The sequence below is a fragment of the Passer montanus genome, unplaced genomic scaffold (genome assembly GCF_014805655.1).
Source record: "Passer montanus isolate IOZ18808 unplaced genomic scaffold, ASM1480565v1 scaffold74, whole genome shotgun sequence".
Classification (NCBI taxonomy): Eukaryota; Metazoa; Chordata; class Aves; order Passeriformes; family Passeridae; genus Passer; species Passer montanus.
This window is the reverse complement of record NW_024372592.1, coordinates 2,174,148-2,197,102: the sequence shown is the minus strand read 5'-3', so window position 1 is coordinate 2,197,102 and position 22,955 is coordinate 2,174,148. Positions and strand designations below refer to the sequence as shown.

Below are 22,955 nucleotides of genomic sequence, written 5' to 3'. Positions count from 1 at the left end.
ATTATATAAAGGGAGCAAGCTAGATTGGGAACAGAGAGGGATGATCTGCCGAGACTTCGAATCCCCTCAGCCCCCAGAAGCCAAAAGTGCCATTTTATTTCAGTGGTAGAGAATTTCCTGCCCTGTTGTTTTGAGGTTTTGTTGTTTGGGGTGTTTTTTTTTGTTTGATTGGGGTTTTTTTTGTTTTTTCTTTATTTTGTGGTTTTTTTTGTTTGTTTTTTTTTTTCCCTTTGTTTCACTTTGTTTTGTTTTTTGTGGTCTTTTTGTATTTAGTTTACCTAATGCCCTGGATTTCTTTTGTTGCAGAAAGAGGAAAAAGCCTTACAAAACAACAAAATATAAAAACGAAGTCAAATTACTTTGCTGAGCTCTTTCACACATCCAAAAGAAGCAGAGAAATGCAAGCTCTGGAAAGGATAAGGAATTTCCTAGAATGCAGCTATTCCTGAAGTTTCCAATTAATAAAGCCAAGCTTCAGCGTTTGCAGTAGTATCAATATATCTGTGGAATTAAGATGGCTTTCCTCTGGTTTTCCAGAGTGAGGTAAACTTGGCTTTCTACCTGTCTTCCTCCAGCCTCAGCTTTGCAGAGCTGGCAAGCAATACAAAAGAGGAGGAAAGACATGAACTAGGCCGTCTGTCGTTGGAGGGTATGAAAGACAGTCTGAATAACAGCAGGAGAGAGAGAAGCAGCCTATGGTTATTTTTGACAGAATTGGGAGAGACTCAGATTGCAGCTTCATAAACAGTTCATCAGAGAAAAAACTCGGTCCAAATTAGAGGAGCCCCTTTGGCCAAGCTCACAGAAATACACAACCCTTGCCTGAGAAGAGAGAAATCTTTCAAAAATCAAAATGCTTTTCTTTAAAGAGGAAAAACTAACTGCTTCCCCTGTGTGGTGTAGTAACACCAACTTGCATTCCTGTCATTACAACTCATGGCTTGCAGCATATTCAGAAAAAAATTTCTGTGTGACACCAGGCTGTGAATGTTCTGCCTTACACAGAGTCACAATCATGCAATGAAATGAAAAGCTGACTTTTTTTCTTCCTCACCCAACCATGAGGTCCCTTTGATGGACTGCTCTACAAAACTGGAGGTGATACAAAGGGTCAGCAAGCAGAAAAACGCCTGGCACAACCCAAATCCATCCAGCTCAAATTAAATAAAAATGGTTGTTTTGTGTGGGTATTTACACAGAAGAGGAGCATAGAATTTCACTCCACATCACACACGTGATTTTTAATGTTGTCCTGTACAGAGACAGGAGTTGGACTCTGTGATCCTTGTGGGTCCCTTCCAGCTCAGGATATTCTATGATTCTATGACCTCCAAACAAAAAATGAAAATTCAGTTTCTTTTTTAAATGCCTATTAGATAGTATAGGTGAAGTATTTGTCATGCATTGTGATTAAAAGAAGACTGTAGGATGTTTCTCAAGGCAATTTTCTGTTTGTTTCTAGCATTCTTAATAATCTCTCACACCGAATCCTTTGTGCAACTGGATTAAGAAAATAAAGATCATTCCTAGCCAAGAGATATCCACAAGAAACTCAAGAGGTTTTTAGCAACCTTACTGGCAGATTCAGCCAGGAGGAAGGATAGAGCCAGCATGGAGATACACTCCCCCAAAGCTTCCGAGGGAAAAGCTGACCACCAGAGGAGCTTGCTGCTGGTGCCAGAGAAAAGTAAGTCTGAAGGTGATTCTGCCTATCTTCAGGATTAATTTCATTTACTCATTAATTAACACATAATGCCTGAAGTGACAAGCATAATCTCTGCATAGCTGAAAAGAGTCCAAGCAAAAAGCATCCCCAAAACCCAGCCACCTTTCAAAAAGAATATTGTATATGGGGATTACAAACATTGATAATTAGTCTACAATGATTTGCATGATCTATGCTTCATCCTTATGCCTTCCAGCTGCCTGATGGACAGGTATAGTGATTCCCAGAAATGGGTATCAATGGGTTTCTTCTGTCTAACCACAATATCATTCTCACTTCATTTACTGCTTAGTGGGAAGGCATTGCTGTGACCCAGGAATCAGCTCCTTCCAGATGGACAAGTCTCAAAGTTCAGCATTTTAGTGATTTAAACTAAGGAGGAGTTTGCTCATCCATAGCAGCCTGGACTGCAGAAAATCCAGTTGTTTGACCTCTTAATGCTCTCCTATCCAGCATTACAAGAAAAAGACATTTGGTGAGGGCTCTGTGCTAACACAGTAGGGGAGTACATGCTACAATACATCAATCCTGGGAAATGAGGTGGGGGTATGGGCTGGAAGCAGAACTACACTGAAACACTCCAACCAGAAATACCTTCTGCTTCTGAATCACAGGATCATGGAATGCTTTGGGTTGGAACGGACCTTAAAGAGCACCTAACTCCAGCCCTCTTGCCACGGACAGGAACACTTTTCATTAGAGGAGGTGGTTCACACAATATAGCCTTGAACACTTCCAGGGATGGGGAAGTGGAAGAGTGATCCAGTACAAACACTTGATTAGCAGGAAGGTACAGTGAGCTGGACTCCCTCCCTGACACTGGTGTGAGATCAATGCACCAAGTCCTTTAACCAGAACTGAGAGATGCAAACAACCCAAAATAAACCATGGTCAGTCTATGCATCTGACTGCTCAAACTGGGCAGCAAAAAGAAGGCAGTGAGAGGTTCCTCTATCCAGTACCAGGAGAAAATGGAGATATGCTGAGCCTTGGCAGTGCTTTGCCCAAAAGCACAGGAGCACCCGAGGCTGAGCTGTGTGCCTCCCACAACGGCAGGCACCTCTCATCTCCAGCGAGGGCTGTTTTTGTTAACTTTGCTGGGAACCCACAAAATCATTCTGTGATATTCTCTATGGCATGTGTGCTCTGAAGGTTTTTAGAGTCAGTGGCAGGAGTGCAGTAAGAAGGAATAAGTGTCTAGCAACCTTACAGCCAGGCACACACATGCACATCCAGCTCTGCCTCTGAGCTACGCTAATTATTTCTAACGGTAGCAACGCACTCACGTACCAAGCCTGAATGAAAATATACAGCTAGGTAGGGAGGAAAATGCATTCTGTGAGCCAAAATACTCACTTTCAGTTTACACCTAAGCACGTGTCACACTTAAACAGCTATAATGCACAAAACTCTCATCACGTACCTAAATTTGCACAGATATATGTAGTGAAAGGAAGGAATATAGTTAGGAACAAATACTTCATGTGTGTATAGAAAAAATGCAGGAAGGAAAACTAACCCTTTCATTTAGAACAATATCAGTGCCAACATGACTGCAGAAAAAAACCAGATTTTGGAAAAAGGGCAGGGTGACTATTTGTAATTTTTATTGCTGCTGGAGCAATGATGTGGCAAGAACCCACCACCTTAATTTTTCCCTTCTGCATCCTTAAAATATTTCCCACCTGGGGTGCAAAGAGAGGAAATGAAAAGAAATAGAAAATTATATTTTTCATGAGTGAATCCTGGGAAGCAACCTCTCAGGTTTCCACATTTTTGGCAACAATAATTTAAACAAGGAGAGCGATAGTTTCTTATTTTTTGCACAGTTGTAATGCATACTTCCAGATAAAAGACAATTAAACTTCAGTTTAAGAAAAGGAGGAAGGCAATATTCGATAGGATTCATGAGTCCTCTCCTCTTAGGACTGCTGCATAGCTCAACACAGCATACTACAAAACTGAGAGCCCAGCTGCAAACCTCTTTGGAAATGCTGAAGGCAAGCAAGATCATCGGGAAAACAAGCAAACTGAAAGCAAAGAGAGCATTGCTACTGTACCTTTACTTTGGGGAGGGTTCTGACTTCTGTCTCGGAGAACATTAATCTGGTAGACAGCTCCATAAGGCTCAAAAAGTTCTTTTAATTCTTTTTCTGACCACGAACGGGGAATCTGTCCAACAAACATCTTAATGGCATCTGGGTCTGGTTGGTCTGAATGATCCAAAGCTCCATTCATCTTGTTAGCTGTGCCGTTACTAGAAAGTGGAAAAGGAGATTAAAAAGAGAAGACAAGTTAGGAGACTACGCAGTTTTTATGTGGACTAGATGCAGAAGATGATGTCAATTGGCACAAAGCAGAAAAAAAAAATCAGTGTTTAATTAATAGCATAAGTATTTCAAACAAAAAACAATGCTATTACATTTTTCATTGAGTCTGGTTTTCTCTGCAGGCTGCTGCTTAATGTCATTATATAAGATGAGAGCGGCACAACACAACCCAGGACTTCTGCATTTTAAAGTAGAGGATAGTGGCAAATAAGTGCAGATTTCTCTCCATGGCTGTTGTAAACAGAACTGCAGTGAATTCTCACTGAACTGGCTACTGGCAGAAACCAGGCAGTGCGTGTGTCTATGTGTGTGTGTGTTTTGTAATAAAGTCACATGAAAGGAGTATGAAACACTTGGCAATCTGTCAGATGACTAATGCAAGATGCCAGCGATGAATCTGCAGATTGTGTGAAGCATCCATGTGTGCATCAAATTAGTCTGATATTGCCTAGAATGGAAAACACTCCAGCTATGTGGCTGGTTGCTGCCGATTAGTTGCCTACGCTCTTTAAAAAGGAAAAGCAGTCTGGAGAGACCCAGTTTAAAGCATAGTGTTTATTGCTGCCATAAAAAAAAAAAGCACAAATCAAAAAGAGACGGCAGTGACAAAACTGCCTACATCGTTGTGGAAATGAAAATGCTGCTTCAGAAAGTTTTTTTGCCCTGTAAAAGGAGATCAAATTTTTGAACACTTTCACCCCCTGTAAATTCTTAGCCTATCTGATCTCCAGATGTACATCCTAAATCCAAATTCAAAACAATCACACATTTGCAGGGAACTTTGGAACAAAATAATCTGATAAGAGAGACAAATGATAGATCATGATTTAGGAGAATTCATACTCTTACACAGAAAGTACATAATTTTAAATAGTGAACAAAAGTAAAAATACATCACTTCCTCCCCCCTCCCCCCCTTGCATTATTGATAATTAAGGACAGTAGTTTCAACTAATTACTTGGCTAGAAATTCCAAAAGTGCTGATGATTTTTGGATGTTTCAGTTTCAAGAAAGAACACTAATGATGCATAAATTTTCAAGCATCCCCCCATCTTTCCACCAGGGAGAGGGGGCAAATGGCCTGTATGCAGCAATGTCAGAAGCTGATCACGGCAGAATTCAGGCATTTCAGAGCCACCTGCCACTTTCAAAAAAACTTGGCTTTAATTAGAATTTCTCTGTTTGATGATTGTTCAGGAGTGAATGCCCACCGGAGGACTTGGAAGAGCTCAGAATCTGCACAACCAGATGAAAATCATATTTTACATGTGGAAAAAAAAAAATCTAAGAGTGGCAAGAAGAAAACAACCCTGTGCAATTCCCCTGTCTCACAGCTATAACCTGTGTGAAGACAAATTATTTCGTTCCATGTGTTTCATCTCCTTGAAAGCATAATTCACATTAATATGTCCGTATTAACTTTAGCACTTTCCCTGCTTACAGGCAAGAAGGAGAAAGTTATACTAAAGGCACATTTTACAGCACCAGCAAGAAGTTTGATCATCCCTTGTGAAGTGCTTTCAACACGGTTCAGCAGACAACAGCATTTATCACTCTCATAAATGGCTAAAATTCCTATCTACTCTAACAGGAATCTTGCCTGAGTAAGAGACTCCAAGATTTGGTCCAAACTTTTACATTACATCTCATGTACAAATATCTTGTCTTGTAAATGCTCTTCATTATGAATAAGTTCTGTAGGTCATAAGTTCACCTGCAGGAACTGTGACTTCTCCAGGCCTTAGAAACTGCATTTCCATACAGTGACAACACTTCACCCTTGGCTTGGCTAAATCAAGCCATCCATCCCAACAACCACCCCCTTAAAATTGCCAAGAAACAGAAAAACCATGACTGACTCACTTGAGTGAAACTTCATGGGAACAACTTTCAAGACTTTCATGGAGCAGTAGGCACATATGTGACACTTAAACCTCTAAATAATCACTCAATTATTTCTTTTCAATTCCTATTCCTCTACATAAAACCCAATGTGTCAAACAGCCTCCCTACTAGGGAGGTTGAAAAATCCCTGACCCACAGCTTAAAATAACTGTGGAAAACGCTTATATGTTATTTTGAAAGAAAAGGTAGAAGTTTAGTTAAGCTCCCAGCTCTGCCCTGGGCTTGGTCAACTATTTTCTTTCATAAATTGGCTTGACTTTTCACTTCATTTATTCTCTGTGTTGTTTGTATTGAGTTCAGTTTTAAATTATGCCCTTCATCTGTTCTCTCTGTTGGATCCCTTCTTTAAGAAATCCATACACAATTGCTACTTAGCCCAGAATTACAGCTAGGGTTATGTTTAATAAAGAATAACAAGTTTATTCCTTTGCCTTTTCCTTTACCAAAACCACCTTTACCACCAAGAGCCCCACAATTTCCATTGCTAATCAGCCAATTTTTTAAGAAAGCACAAAGCCAAACACTAACACCTGTTTTCTCAGGTTAATGGCCTTATTAGCTTCAAGTTCTTGCTTTGAGCTAAAGGTTTAGGCACAGGCCAAGCTTTCTTCTAATTGCACAAAACGTTTAAGCCCTTTTTTTATTTTGTTGGGAGCAAAGTTGAATTACATTGATCATATTCTTTAAATGCTTTATTGGCTGAAGATGGTTAAAAGCTCTGACTCAAGGCATCAGTACCATACACTATGATGCAAAGCTCCAGGGGACAGGTTTTGTCACTCACTGCCTGCATTAACTTGAGTAAGTCATTAAAACTTCTCCAAACTAAGTTCCACCATCCATTGACAGCTCTGTCAATCCACTAACTCCTGCAGAGTTAGGGAAAAGCCAAGCATAATTTAGGCTTTTCTTTAAAATACTTTTATACCACAAGGTAGGGACTTGACTGAGCTGCCAACATTTTGGCGGTTTGACAGACAAGTTCAGGCCACAGAGAGGGCACTCATTTTTACAAACACAGCTGGGCTTCTTCCTAAACTGCACTGCCTTTGATCTCAGTGCAAACCAAGGCTCCCAGATACCTCAGAGTGGGAATCCAAGTCTCACTGTTGGGATTTTGAGGAGCTCATGAGCACTGTTGCAGCAATGACACTTGCAGTAGTATCCTCACCCAGCTTTGGCAGCTGGTGTAGGACTAGAGCCAGTGCAGACAAAATGAACAAATGAATAAATCAGCAGAGAGATAACATTGGGGGAAAACCACCTATTTTATAGATTCTATGGATCTGATCCCTGAAGTGCACTGGAAGGATCCACTGAGGAACAAAATTATACACCACACCTGCCCGAATGTTCAGTTTGTCACAGAACTTGTTGGGTCCATACAAAATCCAGCCAAATATGCTTGATCCTTTGCAAATGATCTCTTCTAAGATGAATTCCCTTATCCTCTCCCAGCTTTCATCTTCACCCAATGGACATTACTGCTCTGCACTAAGACCTCTTGGCTGCTAACAGCTGTAGGGTTTTTGCTTCTTTCTCATTGCCAACACAGTGGCTCTCAGAGGAAGTGGCTTCTTCCTTCCCCCATCTTCCCTTCTCCTGTACCCAAGAAGTAATAAGACAAAAGGGAAACTACATGTAAACCTTCCAGAAGGAAGCAAAGCAAGCCTTGTGAAAGCTTAGGACTATTTCTTGAAAGGACAAGTATACAGAGATAGCTGTATCTAGGGGACACTAATGAGAATGAGATTTCTTGGTACTTACTGTCAGCACCCAAATGATGATGAAAGAAATAAGGAAAAAAAAGAAAGAAAGAAAGAAAGAAAGAAAGAAAGAAAGAAAGAAAGAAAGAAAGAAAGAAAGAAAGAAAGAAAGAAAGAAAGAAAAAGAAAGAAAGAAAGAAAAAGAAAGAAAGAAAGAAAAGCTGTAGCAATCCTTCCCTCCATGGCAAATTTAGCCCATTGGACTCAGGGGTGACCCAGCACATCATCTTCACTGACAAGGTGTCATCTGTATCATAGAGAGCAGCCTAAGGGCAGAGATTAAGACACTGAGTCGCTGGCTGCTTGTGGTTGCTGCCAGAGCATCCTCTCTCTCAATTTGTGCCAATTTTTCTTCTAATAACCTAACTACCATTCCATCATTTCAGCAAGCTGACAGGGCCACTCTTGAGGAGCTAGAGATTGTTTTAATATCCCTCCTGCTTCAGCAGGAGTACCAGAAAAAACCTAGTAGATGCCCTCTTGGTCTCTCCCATTCATATCTTTAATTACTGCAGGACTGCTAAAGTGAACTGCCCACTCAGGACAGAGAGGTAGCCTTCAGAAACAACGTCTGAATCAAAACAGACTCTCTTAAATTCATCACTGTTAAGAGCTTTGGCATTAATCCACGTTCATTTCCATTAATGATCCCAGTGTCAAGTCAGGTGCTGAAAAACAGCTGTTAACGGGGACCAAACGGATTTACATGATACCTGTTTGCCAAATCTGTTTTTAACCCTACCCAGTACCTTCCTACTGTTCTTTTTTAGTGAATTCATATTGCAACCCTCACCCTATTATTGTGGTTTTACCATTTTGTTGGGGATTTGCCTTTTTCATGTTCCATAGTATAAGATATTTGAATTCCCTCTAAGAGCCAACAGAACAAGAACATGATAAAAAACGAGTTCCAAGTGTAATGACAACTAAATCCAACACAGTGCAGAGGTATTTACAGGCACCAAGGTTTTACAGTAAAACAGCATTTACATCTGAGCTGTGGCATCACTGCCAGGATATCACACAAAGTGACAAAAGGGACAACACCCGTTTGAAGGCTTCTGACTGCTGTCAAGAGAGACAGCCAAGCATCACCTTAATGTACTCCAAAGATCATAATTGCTGGTTTACGAGCAAATTTTGTCTGGAAGGACCCAAAAGGGCTTTATAAACTCATTGTTTAGAGAGGAATGACTTCATCGTAAGGTGACAGACGGCAGCTGTTTAATGACATGGAGCATTATCGCACAACAATTTCAGCCAGGAAGGGTAGAACAATACCGTACCCAATTGAAAACTGCAGGGGGCTGCAATTTATAGACACAGAAGGTAATTACCTACATTGGATTTTGGCCAGCAAACTAAGGGCCAGAACCTCTGACAAACAGAAAAAGAAGCTATGCAACATTTTAATGCTGTAAATGACCAGGTCTCTGTGTTTTGGGGGGAAAAAAGTTATTTCCAGATGCCTTCTAGCCCATCAGCATTTTCACAGCACACTTGCTCAAAAGCAGCTCAAAGAAAAGATGATGTTTCAAAAATCATTAACTGCTTCTGCTGTAGTGTGTTGTAGGTTTTGGCAGAACTATTAGACTCTAACAACAGTTATAATTATTATTAAGTAACACATAACCTAAACAGCAATTTCTAAATGACCCTGACATCATGCCCAATGGAACAAAACCTCATATGGTAGGATGTTCAGTTCTACATAGGCAGTAAAGTCTACAAAATAATTATCTCCAGGCTTCCCTGCACCCATCAGCAGGGCTAACAACGGAGCAGCTGTAAGACTTGCAATCCATCTTACAGCCCCATAAAGACTTTAACAAAGAGATGAGCAATTCTTCATCCACCCAGCAGAGAGCAACCGCACTTGCACTCTCACACACACATGAATTACATGAAAATCCTGATGGCTTTTAATACCTGACATACAATGCTCAGATTTCATTCTTCTCCGTAGCTAATAATACTCAAGTGCTTGTGTAAGCACTCAGTGGTAAATGCAAAGATGTTTTAAGTTTTGTTGCCTCCACACTGGCAGAAATTATCTCTAAAAGTGTAATTTTTCTTAAGAGAATGAGTTACTTTTTACTGCCCTGATAATTTAAAATCCACAGGAATTTTTCTGGTGAAATCAGAGATTTCTTGTAGCTCAGCTTTATTAGTTCTCTCCATGTAGTAGATCATACAAACCACAGCAAAAAACTGTTAGTACAGGGAATACTTTTTTTCTGATCAATTCCAAATTTAGTACATGTAATCAGTTTAATGCCTGAGTTGCAAATTTTAGGTAAGGTAAGAAGGTATTTTATCCCAGAGGAAAAATATTTGAAAATATGGGGGGAAAAAATTTCCTACCTTGAAAATGTTTTGATGGGTAATAAATTTGGGCTGGGAGAAGGAGCAACAGAGGGAAGTTGTCTTTCAAGCAGATAGGTCAGACTGCATGATGCTAAGGGCAATATGAATTGGAAAATGTACCGAACAAAATACAGACTAGAGAAACATCAGAAGAGAGCTGATCCCACCTGAGATAAAACTTGTTATTTCTCAGAGGTATAGATGCAGATTCCTTACCAGTATCACAGACAGAAATCAAGGATACAAAAGGAAATCATAGTAAGAGCTACATTAAAATGCAGTTCTCTTTTCAGCTGGAGGTGCACATTGAAGCACATACATTCCTTTGTGCTTTAAGGCTTCTCACCTTCCTAAAATTAGCCCTCAGAGTTCTGCTCACCAAAGTTAAATATTCACCTCCAGAGGGGGTTGGCTCTTCAGGTGTTCAGCCTCTGCATTCCTGCACCACTTCTATTACAAACCAGTTTGATTTAAGGCAGGGGTTTCAACTTAAACCCTGGACACCCCTTGTGTACATGTTTAAACCTACCAAAAGATGTCATTCTAATGTTGTGCTGTGGGTAATGGTTCTTGGAACCATAGAATCAAGCTTTGCAAAAGCTATGTACATCTGCTACATCTGCTTCAAAAAAACCCTTACATGCAGACACATCTTTAAAAAAACCCCAAGTCCTGCATGTTTCAGACAATCTCAACTCTTACTGCTACTGTATGGATCATTTTTTTATTTTTTATTAAGCAAATTATATTTTAGAACATGCAGTAGGGCTTAATGATGTGCATATGCTTTTGTGAGTGGAACAATGCATACAAGTTAAAATACATGTAAACAAGAGTGAATGAGTGGAGAAGAGAAAGCAAACAGGGAGGGGAAGAGGTTTGTCTTTTTTAGAGTCTTCTATTTTGGAAACTAACTAAATATCACTGCTAGTTCATCTACTAGCAGAAGCAAACCATTAAACATGCCATATATACAAGTCTGAAGTGGGCAGCATCGTTTTGTTTATGCTGATAAAACTTACAGTGGCCTATTTTGAGTATCTTGAAGGATTTGCCTACAGTAGCCTATAGATTTTACTCAACTGAAACTAGTAGAAGCTCAACAGCCAGTTACAGATACCTGCCTTTCAATGGCTGAAGAAAGTCAAAGCAAACCCCACCCCAACTGCTTTGAATTCATTTCCCCTCTTATTCAAGTACAGACAAGAATCACAAATTTGTGGGATACGTGATAAGAATGACTGAAAATAAGTCCTTGAAAATATAAACTAAGAGCCTATGCAAGCCCCAATCCCTGTTCTTCCAGGCTGCTGTAGGCTTTGGGATGGAATTAGTTCAAGGTTTGATGAGGTCTGCTAGACAATAATGTTCTGCAACATAAAGCTCAGCTCAGGCAACCACCCAATAATCCATTTTGCTTTCTGGGCAGAATTTGCTCTCTACGTTAAACACTTGAACAAGATTGGGAATGTCTTCATCAGGTGTAAGGTGGGTGCATTTCTGAGAAGAGTCCCATGAGAGTTAAGACAGAGAATCATAAAATAGTTTGGGTTGGAAGGGATCTTAAAAGCAGTCCATTCCAACATCCGTGCCATGGGTCTAGCCTTTAACTAGACCAGGTTGCTCTAAGCTCCATCCTTGTCTTGAACACCTTCAGGGATTGGGTAGACACAGCCTCTCTGGGCAACCTGTGCCAGTGTCTCAACACCCTCACAATAAAGGATTCATTCCTTACACCTAACTAAACCTGCCCTCTTCCAGCTTAAGGCCATTTGCCCTTGTTCTATCACTATATTCTCCATGAAAAGTTCAACAGATATTAAGTAATGACTTTTAAATATCTGTTTTCTGTTGACCAGCATCTGCACATCTCATTTTGACCTGAGATGTTAAGTAATAACAAAGGCTTCTAATTTATAATTTTTCTGTGTCTAAACTAACCTCTGTTATAGCAACTATTGCAACTTACTGCTACACACTTGAGCTCCTCAGCAACTTTTTTGGGGCATTAAGATCTGTGCTCTGTCTTAAAGGGACTGTAGTTGAAGAGGGCTTTTTTCTCTATATATCACTATAAGCTGGACTGAGCTTGAACAATTACAGTTTTGGAACATGGATTGATGCATTTTTTCACATGAAGTTGAACCTGGAGTAGCTGACTGCTCAGTATTAATGGTGTGGATTATTAATGCCTTGCCTTGCTGATTACACACATTTGCAATGAAGCACACTTCTTTCTGTGTGGCAGGACACATTTATCGGTATTATTTTTTTTTAAAAGCACAACGGTATTTGATTACACCCAAATGCTTATGTATTTGTGACATGTCAACAACTGAATTAGAATAGTACCAGGCTTTTAAAATGCAGGACACGTAGGACCATCTGTTTTCTTGTCAACAACCTCAGTCTCTCTCTCCCCATTTCAAACACTTACTGCTCCAAATTTGCAAAGTTGTTACTCAATTCCCTTCTTCCTTTGCCCTCCAAAAAATTTCAAAGACAGCAATGAAGGCTTCAAAATTTTTTTCTTTTACCTCATAGCTACTGACATGGCTATTTCAGCAAGTTTTGTAGTCAGGCTGGAAGATATCTGCAAGTTCTTATGAGGTTTGCAAGGTCTTATCTAGTTTATGGCAAACTCTGTCCTGGAGTTGAGATGAAGGGCATGAGAAAGGTGTTCTCCAAACATTTGTTTTGAAATGCAGCCATTTCTGTGTGCTAAAATCAACCAATTATTGCAAGAAGTAATTTACAGTTCAGAGTTTTTCAAGACTGTCACCCACATGTGTACATACACATATGCTCAGGCCTGGTCCCAGCCGAGCTCCCCAAAGTGCAGGGAATCATTTTCATGGGCCCAAAAGCCCATAAAGGAGGAGGCCAAGAGCTCCTGCCTGACATGGCTGCTTTACCTAAACAGCATCCTTAAAAAGGGAATGGAAGATCACAGCCCTGCTCGTTTTAAGGGTGCAGACAATTTTGTTCAGCCACTTTTGGTTAGATCTCAAGTAGACCATTTGAGGAAGCTGTGACATTCAATTTTCTTGCTTAAAACAAAAAAATCCTATCAAGCTCAGCCAGGCTCTCCCCTTCTACAAATCTGAATATAAGAAAAGATCATTGTCCAAAGTGTGATGCAATTGTGATTTCAACAAGTTAAGCATCATTATAGCAAAATCCCCCACAGCTGATTCCTTTTTTTAAACCATTTCTTCATTTTTTTGACACCACATCTGGCATATAGAATACAGATGATCATTTGTTTATATATCTGTCTAAATGCCTTTTCCAAACACAGCCAGATGGAGCCTTTCAAAATCAAATTAATTTCAGATTAATTCACTCTGGACCCACTCCAGTTTCATGACTCTTTGCTTTGAGGCACCATCTAAATTGATTTAGAGTCACGAACTTAAGAGAGCTCAAGTCCTTAGGTACAGAAAAAAAGAGGTCCTTCTTGCATACTGAAAGAGTCAGCATATCAAAAGAGTCCATGATCCTAAGTTTAGGCTCCTAAAATAACCTCCACCAAATCAACATAAGAATGCCTTAGTCTACATAGTGCCAAATTCATATATAAAAAACTTCATATTTCATTCCAGAAAAATCACTTTAGAATTTACATCTTCAATGCCTCCCTTGCTGAGTCCAATAAAATTTATTGCTCTAATTAAAAAGCAAAAAAAAAAAAGCGTGTTGCTCTAAACCTTGCAATAAGCAGTAGTCATGGAAAGATAGGAGACAGGTAATAAAAATCTCCACTGCAAGGGATTTATCTAAGGAACTATAAACAAATGTAGCCTGCAAACACTGTGGGCTTGCATACTGTCAATCCTCTGTGGATGCCTTTATTATCTCACTTGTTTCAATTGCAATTTGGGTTTCCATGGAGATGTAACAGTCAACTCTGGAAAATTATAAGATAAATGTCAGGCAGTGATAACAGTGTTAATGAAGCTTCATTGACAAGCAGAACTATGCTTCAAATAATAGGCATATTTCTATTAGCATATGTATAACCTGTCCAGAAAAAGAGAGAAAAAAAATCCCAACAACAGGGAAAGACAATATTAAAAAAATTAAAATTAAATTCTGTGTATAGATGATACAAGACACACAACGGAACATTGCATCCATGTGAAAGGATGAATCCCTAAGAAACAGAAGAGATGCGGATTCAAAATTTAATTTCCCGATTCCCCCTGAAATTTTTGCACTCAGCTACCAGGCTGAAAAGGCACTTTGCTGACACACGCAGCCACATTCCTGCATGGTGTGACTCTTGTTTCCTTGCAGCACGGGGCTGGAAGGATCTGCTTCACCAGGCACTTTGAAGCGGCGGTTTCATAATGCGCAAATACAGCTGCAGCGGGCTGTTAGAAAGATGCCGACCTCAGTGGAAACACGAATAGCGCGCACACCAGCACGGCCCCCAGAGCTCTCGGGTGTCGTTCGTGCTCAGATCAGGGTGGCTGCTCCACCACATCTTGATACATGATGAGTTTAACGTGATACTGCCGGGGCAACAGCCGTGAGCGCTTCAGATGACAGCACCGTGTGGTCTTGACCTGCTTCTGTGTTAACCAAGCCTGTAAAAGCTGGAGAAGCTCACACTCATCTGTGAGGGGCCGTAGCCAACTTTTTTCTTCCCACAGATGGAATGGTTTTGGTGAACTGGAGGTCAAAGAGGTGACAAAGGGGATTTCTGCAGACCAGAGGGAAATGATGCTCATCCTGCTTTGTTTCAACGAGTCAAGCTCTTCATTTGGCCAGGGTGGATTTCCACCCCGCCAGGGGACGGGGAAAGAGTTTGGCTACGCCTGTACTTGAGGGTTCATTTTGACAGTTTATCAGAAGCCAGGAGTAAGGCAGGAGTGGGGCAATCCTACCCCAGAGAACAACATGGAAATTTTTGTAGTTGGGTAAAATAAGCTAAGATTTTCACTGCCTATGAGGCAGTATTGCCTCTGTTTGGACAACAAAGAGGTGCTAGAGGTTAGTCCTATCTCTTCTCATCCCACTATTTGGCCTTGGAAATTTTAGTCCCTTGCCTGTCTGTATAGCTCTTTCAGGTAGTGCCAATTCTCCCATCCCCTCCTCTGTCTTTGAAAACAAGGTTCTGGTATGAGAAGAATGTTAGAGGGGCTACATATTAAACGAAACAGAAAATGATGAAACAGAAAATCAGAATCGGGCTTGGTTTAACAGCAGAGGAAGGTGAAATCTTAAACACACAAGCAAACAAAGAAGAAAATATTTATGCCTCCAAAGGCTTGATGTTGAAGCATGTGGGCAGGGAAAAATTCAGGAATTGTGGGAAAACACTCAAATGTAACTGCAAAGTATATTCTTATGAAGCTGCAGCTCAACCAAATATCTGCATGCAGGACAGGAAACAAACTGACTTTGTAATTTCCATGAAAAATATAACTGGGGAGTGGGGTTGGGGGCAGAGTTTTCTTGCTCCTCTTCCCACCCTCTCCTCAAAACATATCTGTTCCTCCTACCTTGTCTAAATTCTGTTTGTTTAGTAAAAGCAAACATGAATGTTGCCTGGAAAATACTTCCCACTTCTCCAAGGAGAAGTCATCTTTGTCTAGACAGGTTTTAGGGGGCAGAAAAGGAGTCAAAAAAGTGCCCAGTCCTTCTGCAGAGCAGACCTCAGCGCCGATCAGATTGCTGGACAACAACAACAACATCAATAGAGGGGTTTTTCTTTAAGTTGTATTACAAGGAAGCAAAAAAAAAAAAATTCCAAAGTTTCCCTTTTTCTGATTATTTTCTAACTGCTCCTCAATATAACAAATGAGAAAAATCTAAGTACCTCATTAAATTTCTACTAAAATGTCAATAGTTAGAAAGTGGTTTTCCCCAGTGAATTTTCCACATATTTATAACTCACTCTAGTGCTTTTTAGAGGAGTAGGAAAACCTCTAAAACCTCTAAAATTAGTGGTAGGTGATTCTATGTATAAGGACAAGTACTCCTGCCAGCTTTGTGGAAGACAGAATAATGAGTAAAACTAGAGTCTGGCTTCAACTTCAGATGGGCAAAACATACATGCTCCTGTCAGGGTCAAATGGTGACAGAACCAGGTCCCATCAGACATGCAAACACGATTTGTAGATTAAGGAAAATAAACTGGATGTGCAGACAGAATACTGAGCAATTTTTTTTAATGAAAAAAACACCCATGCATGCCGTGTGGAACACATTGTCCGCACTACAAAACAGGCCAAGTTGTCTTAATTTCTCACTTATTGAAATCTCTAAATTCCATTGCAATGTGTTGTCTAGCAAGTACAAAGGATTCATTTTCCTTTGTATCTTGGATTACCAACAATTTTACTTTTATGTCCAAACAGAGACCTGCAACACAGAAGGTCAGAAGTAACACTGGCAGACAAGTAGTCAACAGCAACTCTGAGTTTTTAAAGTAAACCCTCATTATAGCTTCAGATTTTACTTAGCCCCTTATTTTTTATTATTGCAAATAAGATATTTTGCTCTGTTGGCTGTGCTGTTCTTTTGAAGCTCAAAAGAAAATAAACAACTACACATAATTAGGGAAGGAGCAACTTGCCCTTTAAAGCATCATTCAAACAAACAAAATGAGAAAAACTGGTTTAAATTTTCCCAATAAACATACCCTGAAAAATCCTAACAAAAATACGTCCTAGCACATGCACTTGCACACACACTTCCCAATTCATATGGCAGTCATTTATGGGGATGCTTCTGACTTCAAAGATCTTTTAATTGCAAGTTTGCAGGACACTCTGTGCAAATGCAGCATTGGGAAAACAAAAGAGGGGTGCCATTTGGAACTGTTTTGCCAAACAGAAAAGAAAATACAGCTTGAAAAATTGCCAAAACCCCATGTTTTTAAGGTCATCATAAAATAATTGCAGTAGGAAAAATTTAAAATGCTGAGATAATGTCTAAACTGTACTTTTTGGATATAATCTTATCCTAGTAGATATTTATTTGCTCTGGAGGTTTAATTCACAAGCACAAACAAACCTGGGTCCTAGGGAGTTGCTGACACTTTTGCAGAAGAAATAGGAAAAGAGGAGATGGGGAAAAAACCAGGAATATCATTCACATAATTTTGACCACCCCATAATTTACAAAGACTCTTAACTCCAATACCCTTGTGCAAGAGAAAAGGTAGTTAAACAGTTGTGGATGTATTTTTAAGCTCCCTGTGACATACTCGACCTGTGGAAACTTGGCCAGCTCAGGTTTGGCTGGCTGTCAGAAGCAGTGTGAAACGCAGTGTGATTTATAGAAATCTCTGTCATCACACCACAGGGTTAATGTCTTCCCTTCTTTTTTCTCTTTCCCTCCTGCCCCTGAAAGTGGAAAACTCTTATTTGTGATGACAAGTCTTTGGAAGGCTGGAGGATTAGTAACACCACGTGGTTCCATAAGATATCTAGCCCTTTTCCAACTGTTTTTCCATATAACTCCTCTCTGTATGGTCATCGGCACCTTCGCTCAACAGATGGAAAAAGGGAAGAACCTGCCCCAGGGCAGGTGGAGGGACCAGTGCTGGCAGTGGAAGAATACAGACCTAAAGCTCACACATCTCAGCTACCTAACACAAGAAACTGAGGGGAATCCAAACATCAAATATGGGATTTTAATAATATGAGCATTTATTTTAATGATTTGAAGGCTGAACCTGCTGGGCTTGTCACTGTAAGTAAGAGATACGGAGAAAGAAATGATGAATCCTGAATTTTCATTCTGACTGCCACCACTGGAGAGCTGTGGATTTGTGCTTACTCTGGTCTAAGGCAGGGAAGGATATCTGTGCCCTGTGCCCACACAATCACTCAGGATAGGCAGCCACCAGCTGGGCAGCAGGTCAGCTCTGAACACCGAGCTTCACTCGAGCAATTTCAAATTCATTGAGAGGGGTATTACTCACAGATTATTTTAAGGCACATCAGTTTTCTTGATATAACCATCCTTCAGAGAAGACGAAATCTAAGAGAAGAACAAAGCTGGGAAGTGTGTCTAATGGTAAGGAGCAGGGAACTGTGCAACAAAAAAACTGTTTCTCAGTCACACTCTCTCTTAAGTCTTTTGCCTTTGCTCTGCTTATCTCCCTCACCTTCGAATTATGATCCCATCCCAACAAAGAATTCTAAAACACTCAGAGGAAACCACTACATAAATGCTGAGCCATAAGGTTATTAAAGAAAAAAAACCAAACAACTACCCTTTCATGATATATTTTTTCTTTTAACTTGATGTAATTATAATTTTTCTTTTAAAGGCAGTGTTTGAATATTATGAAATACAGCAGAAGTACTTTCCAAAGCCACTATTATTATTTGGATTGCAAGAGCATCTCTGAGGCCCCAAACAATGCTGCCTGCTTTCTAAGTAGACATAATTTTATTAGTAAGCCCAGATGTTTTCCTACTATTTTCATAGTTAGGAAACATGACACACTCACAGACTATTTTAATAGACAGTTAAGAAATAAAGGGGAGAAGGGGACAGAGCATGTCTGAGTTCACTAGCCTACAAAGTCAGGAATTTTTAATTTACTGTTTTCTACCAAGCACCTTCATTAATTAAAACCCAAGATCTTTAATGATTCTTTAATTGGCTTCCATCTTTCCATGATTGGGCTGAATATCAATACAGTTGGCTGAAACAGTTGCTGCTCTACTAAGAAGGTCAGAGAATCTGGGGTTTCCTGGGCAGAATGGGAATGTATTCCCTGAAGTTTCAAGGTAGAAGGGAATGCAACTCTAATGTGCCAGCTCACGTCTCATTACTCTATATTTTCTAGGCATTTATCCAGTAGATGCCTTGCTATCCTTTCTTATTTAATTCAATGATGCATTCTTCCATAGAGTTGCACTAGGCTGACACATTAATTAAAACTACCTTGAAATATTAGCAGCTACATAGCATTTGATTGGTAGGAGAAAAATAGTTGGGTATGAAAATTAGTATTAGCTTTTACATAAAATAAATTATTATTCAATAAATTTTAATTGCCTGGGGCATTTTTATGAACAACAGGGATTAGCGAATATAATGTATACAATACATTGTATATGTAACAGAGAGAATAATCAAGCCTGACAGAGTACTTTTGCTTGTTTCAGAGCACATGCACAGCTCACACAGAGAAGGAACAGATTACAAGGAGCTTCCCCGTAGCCACACGCAGCTGTAAAAGCTCAGAGTCAGCAATGGCAGCGCACTGACAGTTAAATCTAAACTACACATCCTTGAGGAGCCATTTCGTCTAAATCACAGCTTCTGATTCCTCATCTTATGTGGTCAATGGGCCTGCATTTCTTAAAAATGGCAGCACTGGTAGAGATAGGAATGAGGCTTCAGGAGAGCTGTTTATGTGAGCTCTGTTCCACGAGTGCAGCAGAAATGTACACAAAGCTTTACAAATGACCTCATTTTTACTAGGAAAGGACAGCTCAGCTCTGTTCTACATTTTCCTGAACTGAAAGAAAGGCCCCACAGCCAAACTGTCATGTCTAATCATTGTGTTGCTGGAGAGTGTTTAAAACAAACAACTTTTTTCTTTTTTTCCTCTCTCTTTTAATACAAAGCCGTGGAGCAATTGTTGTGTTTTCAGAGTGGGAGCTGCGTTTTTTATCACATAGCCAAGACACCAGAACAGCAATTCTTCCCAGTGCAATGAACAAGCTTTATAAGGATAAATTTTCACCTCATTAATGATCTGAGCTGATTATTCCCTTCCCCCACTTTTCCTTTTAGGTCATGGATCAAATGTGACCCACTTTCCTTGAATGCTTTCCCACCATCTATTTTTCTCATTAGAGTAGAAAGCCAGTTGCTAAGGACACATTACAAAGCAGCCACGCAATCACTACATATCTGCCCCCCAAACACACACACACTTTTTTTCTCCCCTGCCTTTACGATATTTCCCCCCTCTCATCATCCACTCTCAACAAGGCCCCGCTTTACATTCAGGAAAGCCAACAACAGAACTGCTTATAAGGACAGGCTTAGCACGAGAATAGGATTTTCTAATGACTACAGAGACTCCTGGGGCCCTTCATATTTAAAAAAATATAAAGGCAGCAGCCTTGGTTTTTAATTACTCCTAATTCTAAATCTCATGGCCTTAAACACAATAGCTCTTTCAACTCTGAGAAAAAATGACACTAATCAGTAACAGAGTCCCCTGCGCAACCTGCTAGTCCTCTGCTGGCATTGCAATGCTTGCACTGCTATGATTTTTCAAGGTTGACCAATGAGTCAGCAAAGCCAAGACAACTTAAAGGCATTAAATCATGCAACCGAAATGTTTCTTTCCAATACACCACTGGATGGGTTGCAATTAGCAAGGGGAACCACTACAAGGCAAATATTGTAAGAGCCGAGAGAGAGAAAGTGGGAATTAAAAGAGATGGTGTTCATTTTGCAACAAATGAGCCCCAGATGTTAAGGTATTTGTGATTTAAAACAGCCCCTCAAAACAACCAGGTAAGGAATGTAATTAAAAAGCCTTAAAGTTCAGTTGCTGAAGCTCAACAGAAACAAAATGAAAATTTAATTCATCTGCTCTACTTCCCTCCAAATAGCTGACTAATCTTCCTACTTGGTGCAAAGTCCTGTGAAATGGAAGACTTGTGTTGTTCTACAGTGCTTTCCATGAAAATCCTTCTCCTTGGCATTTATAAAAGAAAAGATGTCATTCTAAGTGTCTCACTGAAAAAATTAAACAGAAGTAGGTAACACTGCAGCTACTTGGATTTGTCTGTTTCAGCTTTCCATGTTATTTATTACACTTCCCAGAAAGATTGTGCAACACCTTGATGTTTCTATAACCAATACCTCATTCTTTTACAAAGAGAGGTACACTATATGATTAAATGTTTCACATATATAGATTCACATCTAAATTACAGTTACACAGTGGAGAAGATTGAGGATTTGGTCACAACCTGTATTTCTACTTCATACCACCCACTCTTTTTCCACAGAATATCCAGAGCATCCTTTCTCCTAACTCTCATAGAGATGACAGAAATCATAACTGCAATGGGATTTTCCATTTAGCAGGACAATGAACACGTACATCAGAGCTGAATTGTGCCACTGACACAGTGGAAAGATTAGAGTCACGAGCATCCAAGCAAAATGAACCGTAAATACAATTACTGTTGAACTATCAATGAGCAAACTAAGCATGGATTTCAAGCAGTGGCAGTCTAACAGCCTCCTGAAAAGAAGAATAAAATCATGCTGATAGCAGGAGTCCCTGAATTCAGACAAAAATCTCAATTTTTGGATTGCAGGAATAATAGTCTAAACAACAGACTTTTAATACCAAATGAGCTGCCCACAAGAAAGGCAACCCTGACACATGGCTGAGGCTTCCAGGCACCTCAAAGAGGAAGTCCACCAAGCTCCTTAGATGTGCACTGAAAGCATGGAAAGCTTCCATTCCCTGGAGGGAATTGAGGGGAAAAGCCATCATTTTTCCATCTGAAGCAAGCAACCAAACCTATTTTTCTGGACATTCAAAGGACTTTCTGTAAGTTTGACCAGATTTTCTTCTTTATGCTACCCCCTATTCCTCTACTTTCCTTTGTATTCACAGGGGTTTTTCCTATCACTTCTCTTTTGAATTGTCCTTAACATAACTTATATTTGCATTTAATGCATTTGTTCATCATTAAACTGATGATTCCACTAAAAATACACCAATAAGTAAGGCAACCATTGTGGCTGGCCCTTATTACTGCATCATTTCTAGGCAGAATTCTGAAATCAGATTAAGTGACAGCAACTTCAAAGCATTTAAACATCAGGTTCCTAGCACCATGTTTTATCATTTCTGAACACTGCTTGAATTCCCAAGAACTCCCTTCCAGTCTGAATAAGTATTACCCAAAAATAAATGTGCTGTAAACTGTTGATCTCTTTTCTCTTGACTATTTTGTCAAATTGCTTTTAAGCACCTGTGATAGTCTCCAGCTGCCACTGCAGTTTCGCCTTTGCTTAACTTCATAAGAAGAAACACACGAGTCATAGGCAGGAAAAAGTCATCTTATCCTTGAATCCTTCCAGTAGCCAAGGCAGAACTGTCCTCTGGAGCGAGCTGGTTATCTGTTTACTTGATGAATTCTGAAAGACAGCCTCCATATCCCCCAGCTGCCAACAGTGGCTGAGCTCCCACCAGAGCTCCTGTGCAAATCAAAGTGAGGACAGCGAGGCATCAATTTTTGCCACTCACTTCTATTCTGGAAGAGATGCCAGGCAGCAGCATTCAGCTGCTCTGTTTTGTTGTTTAGTGCCTTGCATCATCATTCCACTGGTATATACAAGCAGTGACTGTTTTCCAAAGGGAGACATGGGGAGCCAGGTTACAATGCAGAGAAGGACACTCATTATTGTAAATTAAAATCCTTAAACAAATCACCAACAGTGAAACAATCTCTGCTTCGATTACACTCTTAGCTAGCACATCCAGGCTTTTCTTGCTTTGGCCAGAAACACTGAAGCCATGAGTGATCTAATCTGTAATCATGTTGTTTATTTCAAATTAGAGATAATATAAAAAGCATAACAGTGAGTATATGTATATTCATAGCACCACTGCAGACATCCAAAAGGAACTCTATTTTATGCCTGCTGCTTTGCATTTTAGCCTCATTTCTTCCCCTTTTACAGTCTATGGTAAATACAATATTTGCTTTTAGAGTTCTGACTCTCCGGGGATTATAAAGGAAAAGTACTTAACACAGAGATTATCTTTCTGGTGTTGCACTGTACAAATGAAAATTGTTACATTAATGGCACTATACAGTCATGTTCAAACACCATTAAGTACC

The 22,955-nt window shown here is 39.9% G+C and overlaps 1 protein-coding gene across 10 annotated transcripts in view; it reads right to left on the bottom strand.

Annotated features, from left to right (window-relative positions):
• Window positions 1–22,955, bottom strand: part of CELF2 (CUGBP Elav-like family member 2) — a 547,089-nt gene that overhangs the window by 127,593 nt on the left and 396,541 nt on the right. For 9 of the 10 annotated variants that reach the window (XM_039730885.1, XM_039730881.1, XM_039730879.1 and 6 more), the window contains one exon: window positions 3,787–3,983. In XM_039730885.1, the coding sequence (XP_039586819.1) occupies window positions 3,787–3,964 (178 nt within the window). In that variant the 5' untranslated portion in view covers window positions 3,965–3,983. Of the gene's footprint in view, window positions 1–3,786; window positions 3,984–4,148; window positions 4,281–22,955 lie in introns of those variants that run through there. The other variant, XM_039730886.1, reaches the window with a different exon arrangement.